The sequence below is a fragment of the Cenococcum geophilum genome (genome assembly GCF_001692895.1).
Source record: "Cenococcum geophilum 1.58 unplaced genomic scaffold K441scaffold_16, whole genome shotgun sequence".
In the NCBI taxonomy this organism is placed as follows: domain Eukaryota; kingdom Fungi; phylum Ascomycota; class Dothideomycetes; order Gloniales; family Gloniaceae; genus Cenococcum; species Cenococcum geophilum.
Genome location: NW_027137574.1, coordinates 1,040,617 through 1,052,211, shown reverse-complemented (window position 1 = coordinate 1,052,211; position 11,595 = coordinate 1,040,617). Strand labels below are relative to the sequence as shown.

The window sequence follows — 11,595 nt, the reverse complement described above, 5'->3', positions numbered from 1 at the left end:
TATAATGCTCTTCGAGCATCACAGGGACAGAGTTGACCTCCGATAACGTTACTTTAAAATAATTATACTTATAGATGCTAAATAAAGAACCTTAATATAAAAAGACTTTATACAGCTTTACAATATTACTATAAGAGAACTCTTTTAAACGATATATGTAACTATCGGTAGGTTTTAACGCGTGTTTCTTTATTATAACGAGTTTACAGTTTAAACTCTCACCGTAAGATATAATAGCCTATCCCCCTAATTCTCGCTTCTAAAAGGGGTGGTAGTGTTTATTAGGGTCGTCTAGTCTATATATAAGTCGCTATAGCTCTTCTTTTATAGGCTGCGCGTTTAATTTATTAAAGGGCAATATTTAAGAAGCTTTAGAAAGATTAAAAGGCCGTAGGAACTTCTAATAAGCTACTTTCTTTACTTTACTTTCCTTTAAGGCAGGCTTATCGCTGCTAGGTATATTTAATAGGGAGTTATTAAGTTTAGTACTAATCCGACCACACCTACTATTGTTAGTATTCCTCGGGAATAGAGTTACCGGCCGCAATTACGTTAGAGCTATTAAGGTGCGAAAACGTATTAATACTCGATGCACTTACTAATACTTATCCTATATATATATATATTACAGTACTAGGCTTACAGAATATTAAAGTCTCCTTAACCATACTATTTATATAGGCTATTAGGTTACAGCCTTACTACCAATATTTAAGGTTGTCTTAATTACTAGTATATTAGCTAGGACCCGTTTAAAAAGTTTAGTAGCGGCCCAAATCTTCTTAAAATTGCAAATTATATCTGCTCCTAATAGATTTAGGAGAAGGGATAAATAGGCTTTATAGGTAAAATAGCGTGCCAATAAGCCTCCGGAGGTTACCCTTCTAAATTACAAGATTGGGCTTCGCGAAGGGACCTCTATAGCGCTTAAAGCCACTACTTAACGCCTATAAACGGGCAAAAGTAGCTCCCCGCTAGATGATAGAGTCCGACTTATAAGAGACAATGGCTATTTGCGGGTAGAAATTCAGTTCTATTGGGATTGCTTTAAGTGCGCTTAACAATTCCACCTTAAAGTTGGCAATATTTATTAACAGTTGCAAGTTACTTACTATTAAGATGCTTTACAAACCGGAGATTCTCTTAAGTACTATAATAAGCTTTATATTAATCTTTACTATATAATAGAGCGTTATATAGACAACTAACGCAAAGCTAAGAAATCTTAGTTGGAGTTTTTTGGCCCACCTAAAATCGGAGTAGATTATAATGGCCGATTATAATAGTATAAAGTATAATAGGTGGCATTTAGTAGATCTGGATATTTAGATAGTAGATATTTTTATATTATGCTGTTCCTTATCTAGCTGTCTTATTGAGGCAATTAGAACTTCGAATTAAGGAAGTTAAGGCAGCAGCAACTTATATCTCACCCATTATATATACTTAACGATTAATTGCTAACTAAGAATTATTAGCTAGGGGATGACCATGGTCCACTAATGGTGGCAATACTCCTATAGTGTAGTAAGATGCTGCTGTCGCGCAAAATAATTTCACTAGTTACTTTAGTCTACTACTTTAAGAAAAGGAAAATACTCTTTATATAGTTTTTATTTCACCTAACGCGGTTACTCTTATAATAATAACATTAAAAGACAACGAATTACAGTAGGCCATAAGCTTGTCAGCAAGCTTAATTAATTAAAGACTTCCTTTACTGTTAGAATTACAAGGTTATAGGGTTATAGCGGAGCTATCTTAAGGATTTAATTAATAATAGAGATGACGCAGACGATAAATATTAATTAATTTATAATGTAGTAGATGCGGTTAATGTCTATATAGATTATATATGGACTTTGTCCTCGTAATATATCTAGAGCTTAGTTAGCATCTCTTGCTTAATTCTAACATCTACTGCCCCCAACCTATTCTAAAAATTCCTAAGGTTCTTTTAAACATAACTTATAAAGGGTATTATAGGCGCAGAGCCTATCGTTCCTCTTACCACCATGCTTGCCGTAGATATCGCGCTTATATAATAATAGACAAGCATAATATCCAAAAACTTTAGAACTGTAGGTCGGAGTCCCGCACCTAAACCAGTCCCGCTGTTTTTCACCTTCGTTAAGGTGGCAATTTATACAAAAACCATCCACTTTCTATATAAGCATTAGAGAGCTTCCTATAAAAGCTTACAATTAGTAAGTAGGGACAAACCTCTTTCCCTACAAGATAACGTAATAGCGGCGGCACTTACGCTTACCCTCTTAGGCTTAACCAAACGGGCTAGTATAGTAAGGCGTACATGTCAACAAACACGAGAAGCGTCAATATTCTATAAATTGATATCTTTCTAAAATAGATATTGATAAAATAAACAAGTCCTTATTATAACGAACACATCAAGAGCATCTAGCTAATCAGCGATAAGAACATGTATACTAATTAGTAAATTTAGAAAATTCATTCTTTTTAGCATATCTTAGGAAAAGCTGGTATTTATTTATACTTATAACCTCTATCTAAATACCAAGAAGGCTTAAGCTTTCCCGCTCTCTTAGAAACTCCACTAGCAACCAATTAAAGCGGGCCTCTATCCAGCCTGCCTAATTTAGCCTTAACCTATTAAGTAAAGACCAAACAGACCCCCTTTTATGCCTCGCTTAGTTACCACACCTCTTTATCTCCTAACCCTCCCGCGTAAGTTCCACGGCCGTCCTATTCTCACCTATTTTAGCACTCCCAAGAACTGCGATAAATTTATAGTGGCTTACTATATAAGTTTAAATCAACACCTTTGTTACTAAGTGATTAATTACTCCACTAGAATAATATAGGAATTTATATTACGATAGGATGTCAGTATTAAAGAGACTAATTTAAGAAACGACAATAACCATATTAATTATAAGGAGGTTCGCTAGTAATATATAGAAAGGCAGCCATTACGTAGGGCGAGGCTAGCTACGCCTAAAGGGGCTAAAAATGCACGCCGTCACTTACATTTTCCCCAGCTTGTCAACTTAAAGCCTTTACTGTGCGGACTAACCATTGCGCAGGGAAATACGTTTAGATTATAAGAACTTTTAATATAGGCCAAAACGGGGTATAGGGAGACATTAGCAGGTATATAGGAATGATATAAATAAGATAGTTAACGTAGATTGGGTAGGTTAGGTGGATTAGGTAGATTAGATAGATAATAGATTAAATAGGTTGATACTAGGTCTACGTATATAGGGCTATAGCAGTATTTAGATCTGTATAGCTCTTTTAAACATATAGAAGAGATCTATAGGGCTTATAGGCCCCTTATTCTAAGGCTTACTCTTTTAAGGCAGATTTAGGACTCTAAGCCCTCTATTATAAGGCAGGAGTATATATTCTTATAAAGGAGAAGACTATAAAACGATAATAGCACCCACCTAGAAAATATAAAATTACCTATTGTCTTCTTTATACAGGACTAATAGGTAAGGCTTTTATTCCGTATCTAAGTCAATTTATCCCTATACTTCTAGTTTATCGCTATAAATCTAACTAATATCTCGGCTAAATCTACAGCTACAGCCCTGGTTGTCTTAACTCCTACTAAACTTTTCGCCAACTGTATGCCTACTATCCTAACCATTATAAGTCCTACTGGGATTATTACTAAGTCTCCGGCTACAACCCCAACTAATATCTTAGCTAAATCTATAGCTATAGCTCTAGTTGTCTTAACTCCTACTAAACTTTCCGCCAACTCCACGCCTACTATCCCAACTATTATAAGTCCTACTAAGATTACCATTAAGTCTTTGGCTATAACCCTAACCACTATAGAGCCTACTACGTAGGATATACACCTGGGCTTTTCTGTCTACCAACTACTAGATATAGCTCCTCTTACTAGCGGATCTATCTTTCTTACTAGTAGTATAGAAATAGGGAAAGCGCCTAAATGGCAAAATAATATAACGAAGCGCCTTAGCTTGCTCCTAATTACGGTTCTAAATCCGCGCTAGAATTACTGTAATACCAATCTTAAGTAAGATATCAGTAACCCGGAATTCTATAGGCAAGTTTAATAGGGGCTTAGATGCCAGGAGAAGGCTATAGTAATCGCTATATATCTTTATCCGGGAACCGATTCCTTAATAAGTTTAATAGAGCTAGGATTATTTATAAAAACCAGGAAAATGGTAATTTGCTACCCAAATAGTTTTTACAGGAGAGGCAATATATAGGTTATGTGCGGTGAATATGGCGGAAAGCTAGTAGAGACGTTAGATAAACTAGTTAAGGAGGTAAAGGATAGAATAAAGTGCTATAAGGGAAGCAGTAATAAGAATACTGTTAAAAGACATATTAGCTAGTTTAATCGTCTCCGCTAAAGCTGGCGACGACTGACCTACTTAGTTTGCTAGAGGAGTAAACAATACAAAAAAAGGCAAAAAGCTATAATTGTCCAATTACGTTACTTACTACCGTTATAAACCTTTATCCATCCACTATGCAGCTTTATCCGCCCATTACGTACCTAATTTACCTATTATACACCTAATCCACCTACGAGCCTTTATTTATTTAGCATGTCCGTCTACCTAGTATTCTTATTTAGTATTCTGCTTATAGGGGGTAATATATTTTCATTTAGGACGGAGGAAATTACGCATACAGTAAATTAAGAAAGACGTTAGTTACGGGTGTTATACGTATTTAGGAGATCCTAAAAACTAGAATAACGCAAGATGCTAAACTAAGGCCACATACCAATTCACCTGCATATATCGCGAATATATAGTGGGAAGAGAACAACCTAGAAACATGGCTTTAAAGCTTAGACGGACGTGGATTAATGCTACAGCATAGTTAAGGAATAAGGTAATGACCTATTACAAATAGGCTAGTAAAGCCATCCGAGTATTATAAAGTAGTATTAAACTATCTTTGGGTAAACTCTTTAAAGAGTATCCTATATGCCGTTAAGGCGTACGCTAAAAGAGGCCCGTACGCAAATACTAAAACATTAACACGCTCCTCTAAGGACTCAATTCGGCTGTACTTTATACAATATACCCCTCTATAAAGAAGGACCTTGCTAGCCTAATTAGTATATAATAGAATTAATTATATATAAATTTTAAGCTTTATTATAACGATTTAGAGCCTTAATTCGCTAATCAAATTTATAACTTTATTTCGTTAAGACTTAATTCAATCTAGTAACTTTAGTTAGTTCGCTTATACGTACGCCTTTCTTAACGGCATATAGAATAGCACTACTATTACCCAGTTCTGTTTTCGCCGCGTCTTACTTCTCATTAAATTTCCTAAGGAAATTAGATAAACGAAGCGCATTTAATTTCTTTATTTATTTAGTTTGCCGAGGGGAATAAGAGTAATAATCGCATTAACTCGTATAAACCATTACCTATATAGATTATAACTATTATATAACCCCGCTTTTATGCAAGTAAGTATAAATAAAATATACGTCCCCTACTTTATCCCTACTAATCCCTTATTCGTGACTTATTTAGTAAAAGGCCTAGCGCGCAATAAATGCAACGCGTATACTGCGGCATAGCTTTTATAGAGTAAAAAGCCGGAGAGCCTATAATAATAAGAAATCTAAAGCATAATCTCACCTCTACTAACCCGCAACCAAGCGCGAGCGTTAACTATGGCACAGCTTTATGGAGCAGGGGGCCCAGGAACTTAACTTTTCTCTTAGAATTTCTAGACCACTTTTACAATTTTTGCAGGTAAGCTGCATGAATTCTCTATTAAACGACGTTTATTCTTTAAAAAAAAATTTCTCTATTAAATACGCTAAAAACTCTAAACCGCTATCCTCTGGTAATCTATTCCTAAGCTCTTATTAAACTATTAATTACTTAAGGAGTAGCTACCGAATATATAAGGCACGCTCCACATTTAACTAGCTATTATTAGTTCTACTAACGTTTTAATTCATAAAATGGCTTTCTAAAAATCGCCTATAGAGGGTAATATGCCTACGCATACCGCCGATACTAGAGAAGTTAATACACACAGCTTCTTATACTGCTTTATTAGTGGAAATAGTATAGCATTTAGCTAAACCTCTAATACTTAATATCCAAATTTATATACCTCTACTTTATTTATGGAGGGCCTAGAGGATATATTAGCGCTTAAAAAGGTATATATGCCTCTTAGAAGTATTTTACTTATCTAATAGAATAGTAACTATAGGAGGAAAGGGTAGCCTTAGAGTAAAGGGTAAAGGTGCTAAAGGGTAAGTAAAAGAAGCTTATAGAATTAGAAGTACGTATATCCCTATAGGCCATTTTAAATTTGGCTAATAAAGTACACCCGTAGAAACGGAATAGAGTTTTACGGCTAAGAGTTAATACAATAGAGTCTATCTTTAAAAATGTGATTAAGTTAGTGTTTAAGAAACATATTAGAGAGGATTAGGTATAAAATATTCCTCTAGCGATATAAACAGCCTAATATAAAATAATAGGTTGCTATAAGTCTCGCTGGACATTATTAGAGGTTGCTAAATAGAGAAATGGTAAACCCTAGCAAATAGTAGCAATCGAAGCAGCTATTATCTTATAGAATCGTAGAACTTAGGCTTTAATTTGCTTTAGCGAGTAGACGTTAGATAAGTAATCTATTAATATAACTATTTCTTACTTCCTAATGTCCCCTTAGCTCTTGTCTGTAAAGGGAGGGAAAGACAACGTCCTACTGCTACCCCTACTACCTACCCAGCCCTCGCGCCTCGCCCGCTACCGTCCTATACCCGCTAATACTATAGTTGGTAACGGCCAACCCGCAGCTGCCGGCCAGTCCTTGCGGCCTATTACGGACGCTATAAACCTAACGCCAACGCCATAGGGCCTCGCCGGATGCCTTGCTATATCTCGCGCCGTAGAGCCCCTTAGCTTCGGAGCAACGAATATCCTCTACAATAACTGTAAGGCCCGCCACCGGATCGACGGGCGTATGCCTTCATTATAGCCTAACCAGCTAAGCTTCGAAGCCTACTATAAATAAGGCGATAAGGGTTTTTAGGGTTAAATAGATGTAATTCTAGCAGGAAAGTTTTTAACCCAATTTATTTATTTTTAATGGGATAAAATTTTCATAAGAAAGATACGGATAGCCTAAGGGCAGCTTACAGCAAAACAAATAGCAGTACATTCCTTTTCTATAAAGAAAAAAATAAAGGGACCGTATTAAATTAAGAATAACGAATTTAAATTAGATCTAGGCTCTAAGGCCCTTACAAAAAACTTTCCCCGGTCACTATTTCCATCTATTCTAATAGTACTTTATCGCTCTAGTTATAGGGGTGGGTCTAAACTATTATAACCGGGCTACCGCCGCTCTTAGCTATAACCTTATATATAATGCAAAACCTACATAAGATTTCCGGTTAGTATGCTACCTTAGTGTTTATAAAGGAGAAAAACAGAGCCTAAGATATACGCTGCAATAGGAACAAATGCTTGGTGGAACGACATATCTCCAATAATAAGTAATATAGTGGCAAAAGGAACAATGGCACTGGAAAGTGTGGTAAAATATAGTGACTATAGAAAGATGACCAAGAATAGATAGCGTATAATTCGGATTAAATAAACAATCCTGGTATTATCTATTAGATTAATAATTATATTATTAAACCTTGCTATCTATTCCGCCGTTAATAAAATACGCTACTTTAATTAGTATATTTAGGCTTAAGGATGCGGTAAGAATACCTTTAGAAACGGAGATCGGCAGGCCAAATAACCTAACAGCGCGTAAAGCCATGAATCCCGCCAAGTACTAAGTGTAAACAGGTTAGATATAGGAGCCGTACAATATTTAAAAAACGCTTCTATAACCTCTTTGTCGTTATAAAAGAGATTAAAAAAGCTGTGCATATCTTAACCATTGGGCCTAGGGATACTAAGTATTTATTGGGTAAGAGCCACCCTCGTACCTAGATATATTAGCTACCGTTTACAGCCATAAGTTTATATTTAGGTTAATTTACTATAGTCCCAAAGCGCACTATCTAAGGCAGTTAAGAGTTTATTTTGTTCCTCGTTATAAAAGGATATAACATCGCCTATACACTCCCCATTATAATTATTTAGTGCTTTTTTTGTCTTGCTAACCTTGCACTAGTAACACAAAAGGACTTGTATTAATTCCGGTACAAACCGCCGAAAGATTATAAACTACGGCTCTAAAAATATAGTTACTGCTACCTTTAGAATGCCATTAACGTGGTTATCAACTAAACGTTAATTAGTAGTGGGTATAGATAGCTTAGCCCAAAACTACCTACTTCTATTAAACCGCATCTTTTAATAGCGGCCATCCCCATTATTATGTAGATAAGAGAGTAGATAAGAGAGAATACGTTTAAGAAGTAATGGCCTAGGTTTAAGGTCAATATTTATAATTAGAATAGTATCGTCAAATTTAATAAACATTATCTTAATATTTACAATCCTTAAATTACTTTAAGTGATTAGTTAATAGAGAAGTATATAATATATATATGCAGCCCTAACGGTAACCGAGGGCCTTTATTAATAAATTCTATACACCAGTAGTGGCCGTATATAGAATAGTCGCGACACAAGATTAGGGATTTTAAGGGGCTCCGAAAATGACTAATTAGGCCTTATTATTAAACGCGCGTGTTAATTATACAGCTATGGGTTTTTAGGCGTATGTAATGCCAAAGCATTAGCACGTCCTATTTAGTGTCTGGCCATACAATACATACACTTTTAGCTTTAGCAAATCAGTTAACTAAGCGGGTTAACTAGAAATTCCCTTACTAATAACGCACCTATCTACAGCAGCCCTTTTATTCTACAAGTTTGGTGCTAAGCTATCCGATCCTTACTTCTCTATTATAGCCCGCGTACTATACCCCACTAATATGGTTAATATAGTCCTATATCGCCACCTAATTCACTCTTTATTTAGATTAAGTCCACTAACGCGCTATAATCGTATAAGGGGGTCTTATATACTCTTTCGCTAAAGCTGGTTAATAAGCATTACGTTACCGATAAAGACGTTTACCAACAATACCTAAAGCGAGGCTTAGCTTATAGCCTAGTAAGCATAAATCAAAATATAGCGCCCTAATGCAAGAGGGTATCTAGGCAACGTCTTAGCTAATCCCTTAATATTAAGCGGAGTTAACCACATAACCTAGTTACAAAGATAGGGCTTTATCTATCACAAGGCACCTAAGAGAATTTAGTTAAGGAAATAAATACAATATTTACGGTCCATCTAATAGATCCAGCAATGCCAGTTCTAAAGGGGAAGGGATAGACAATAGGTTATAGGTAGCGTTAAAGTGCCTAGTAAGATTTCAGAATGGTATATCGCCCATAGACTACTAGGTTGCCATGAGTATTCGCCCCATTTCACTCTATGCCGTGCCCGTTTACTACTTCCTTCCTCTATATCTTAATCCAACCGCTGCGTCTTACGTCTGTATTTATCCCTACTGCATTTATTAGAGTTAAAACTCCGTCTATTTAAATTTAGTAAGCCGATATTAAATAGTAGTAAGCGTATATAAAAGGGCAACGCGTTCTAGGGTTCTATTAGAGGCTCTAAAGTCTCATTTCAAAAGATAGAGCTCTTATTCTGAATTGTCTGGTCAATATATAGTATATAGTATAATATTATTTTAAATAATATTTATTAATATAAGGCACGAGGTAGACAGGGAGTCTAATTGACAGAATAATAGGATATATTAGTAGGTTATAAGAAACCAAGAGACGAATCCTTAAGGAAAGGGGGCGTCTCAGTACAAAGGCGTAGAAGAGGTCTCCCGGGTTACGTGCGCAGTACGTAGCTTATATGCGAATAGTATACGCCTCGCAGCTATATACTATACTAGCACCTAACAGAAATAAAGAAAAATTTTATTAAATTAATTTATGATGACTATACTACCTGCTAGTTTCTCTACTTGCCTTCTTATTAAGTACTTTTATTATATTTCCCTTACTTTTCTCACTTACCTCTTATCCTTTATTCGCTAGTTAGGGGGATAATAGTTCTAGGCAAAGTAGCTTATCGGTTATATATCTTCTAAGACCTCTAGCCAATCTAAAGAGAATCCCTAATAGGCGATTTAGCATTATTTAGAATCATTTAATGGGGGATAATTACTTCTCTGTCCTTAAGCCATGTATCTTATCTCTTCTTCTTAAAGACCGCTAAAATTTCCTTTACGCTATTGTCTACTAGCCCTAAACCTAAGCGCGAGGTCTCTATAAGTATAACCAATACTTCCCGTTACTATAATACTAGGGCTATCTAGTACGGGAATGCTAGTAGTAAAGCACTAAGGCCAAGTACTGCGCCATAAATTTGCCATTATTATTAATAGTTCTTTTTTAACATCACTATGTATAATTACCGCCGACGGTCAATGCCAAACACTATAGGTAAGGCCCTAATCATACTAGTGAGCGTATTGGCAGCCTTAGCTCGGACTTCCGGCTGCTTATTAAAAATTATATTGTCAACATATTTAATAAGGTCCTACCGCTAATTGTCCGACATAAGGAATAGGTTATAGTAGTTGAAAATATCTATAAACTATAGAATAAGAGACCGGTAACGCTAAGATTCTACCTTAGCTCCTACGCAGATTAAAACAGAGATAAATGGTCTAACTTCATCTATGCGAAAAGGGACATTAGAAAGCTTATTAAGGATTTCTTCTACTAGGAGTTTAGTCTCTTCGTTAATAGCGACCATAAAGAGGATAAGCTTAATAAGCCTCTCGTGTGGGAAATTAAGTAGCTAAGTATAACTATAAGATAACAAACAGGTATCCCACCATATTAAAAGGGTGCGTATAGCCCAAACATAAGAATCTTAGTCGTGCTTCTGCCATATATTAAGTCGGCAAAAGACCTTAGCGTTTATTATAGATTCCTTATCCGTTAACTAATACGGTTAGATACTAACTAAAGAATATTTCATCTGTGCGTTAATGAAATAGTTAACATCCTTATATAACTTACTAATTGTTATTATACGGGCTAGCGCTATGCCCGTCGCTAAACAGATAGCATTATACGGATAATTAAGATGCTCTATAAAGCCTTACAAAATCTCCTACTTTTCTAGATATTGTGGACTAGTATAGTAAATAATTAAGCCTAGCAAACTGATCTGAAGGGAATCTTAAGATGCTATATTAGATTCCATACTAATATAAAACACAGGTTTAATAAGTGGCCAGAATTATCTTAGGTTATTATCTTTTATTATATGCCTTAAAAACTTCTCCTAATTCTTGTTAGCTAACCGCTCTCGTAAAACCGTTCTAGCCTTAGGTAAGACAGATTCCTAAAACGTCTCCAGTATATATAGGGCCAAAACCATAGGAAGAAGAAATAACGCAGTTATGGCTTCTACAGCAACCCCATAGTAGTTTTCGTCACTATACGCTTTAAAAATACTTTTTATGAATTTTTAAATATCTATAAAGTTAGACCTAGTTAAGAAAAGCCGACACATATAATAAATTAACATATAATGCGACTCTTAGAATTTATAATC

At 35.4% G+C, this 11,595-nt stretch overlaps 1 protein-coding gene across 1 annotated transcript; it reads left to right on the top strand.

The window, feature by feature from the left end:
- Positions 1–4,082: 4,082 nt before the first annotated feature.
- On the top strand, positions 4,083–4,235 carry K441DRAFT_555958 (uncharacterized protein; the record flags this gene model as incomplete). The annotated part of the gene is made up of 1 exon (XM_067643307.1): positions 4,083–4,235. A coding segment is annotated over one exon (153 nt), but the record flags the coding sequence as incomplete, so codon positions are not given.
- Between the last annotated feature and the right edge of the window lie 7,360 nt (positions 4,236–11,595).